Source organism: Pygoscelis adeliae, unplaced genomic scaffold (assembly GCF_000699105.1).
Source record: "Pygoscelis adeliae isolate BGI_AS28 unplaced genomic scaffold, ASM69910v1 Scaffold154, whole genome shotgun sequence".
NCBI classification, from domain to species: domain Eukaryota; kingdom Metazoa; phylum Chordata; class Aves; order Sphenisciformes; family Spheniscidae; genus Pygoscelis; species Pygoscelis adeliae.
The window spans coordinates 2,715,398-2,716,447 of record NW_008825113.1 but is presented as its reverse complement, the minus strand read 5'-3'; the positions used below and the strand labels follow the sequence as shown (position 1 = coordinate 2,716,447).

Here is a 1,050-nt window from a genome sequence, read left to right as displayed (position 1 = left end):
CTCCGGTGCGGGCCGGGCGGGGGGCGGACGGCCCCTCCCGGGGAGCCCCGGGGTGGTTACCTTCGGGGAAGACGGCTCGCATTTTCAGGTAGCTGGTGGTGAGGCGGATGATGGACGCCTTGTCCAGCTGGGAGGTGATGGCCGAGGGCAGCGGCAGGAGTTTGGCCAGTTCGTAGAATTCTCCATTTTCTTTTTCCCGTCTAGTCTTTGCCGCGTTCTTGGATTTTTCCTTCATCGCGACTACTGCAAGGCGAAGATGACACTGGCATATTAGACCCGATTCTTCTGAATTGCAGGGGGCATGGATTTCGGCTTCAGAGTTAGTATTTTCGTTTAAGGAAGGGAGGGAGGGAATTCACCCAAATCAAATCAAATAATAATAATAAAAAAATTAAAAAGGGGAGAAAAAAGGGGGGAAGGGGAGGGAAAAAAAAGCCAAACCAACCAAACAAAAACAACACCAACAGAAATGGTGCGAGGAGGGGGGAGGCGATCTCTGAGCCACAACCACGACAGGCAAGCCGCTCGGGAGAAGGCAGTTCTGCTCTGACCCTTCAATATCTAGCGCTTCGAAAGCGAGACTGAAAGACCTACACGAACCACGGTCCTCCGCCTGCAGCTGGAATCGGATCTTCTCCACAACAGGGAGTAAAGCGCTGGGTTTCCCTCACTGAAGGATTTCTTCTACTCAATCCTTCCCCGTCCAAAAATAATAATAATAAAAAATATTAAAAATAGAGCGTCCACGCAAGAAATCATTGGGCTAAGCAGGCTGGACCATTTTTAAACCCTTTGTCTCTTGGAAAAAAAAAAAAAACAACCAAAAAAAAAAGAAAAAGAAAGACCGCGCTGCTCGTTTAACGAAGTGCAAAATGATCTGGTCCCGCAGCCCGAGATGCCGAGGAGACGACGAGACGGCAAGGCGGCCCCCCGCTAAACGAAAGTCAAAGCCGGTGCGGAGGGAGCTGATGGCTGGGGCGCTCCGAAATCACAAGCTCGCATTTCCTTCAGACGCTTCCCTCTCGGCCGGCTCTCGGCGGGCGGCGGCTG

General features: G+C 52.0%; 1 protein-coding gene across 1 annotated transcript in view; it reads right to left on the bottom strand.

Moving 5' to 3' along the window:
- SIM2 (single-minded family bHLH transcription factor 2) overlaps window positions 1-1,030 on the bottom strand; it is a 59,786-nt gene extending 58,756 nt beyond the window's left edge. Inside the window, exon 1 of the mRNA XM_009327968.1 lies at window positions 61-1,030. Coding sequence (XP_009326243.1) covers window positions 61-235 — 175 coding nt within the window. The 5' untranslated portion in view covers window positions 236-1,030. The remainder of the gene's footprint in view (window positions 1-60) is intronic.
- Window positions 1,031-1,050: the final 20 nt, after the last annotated feature.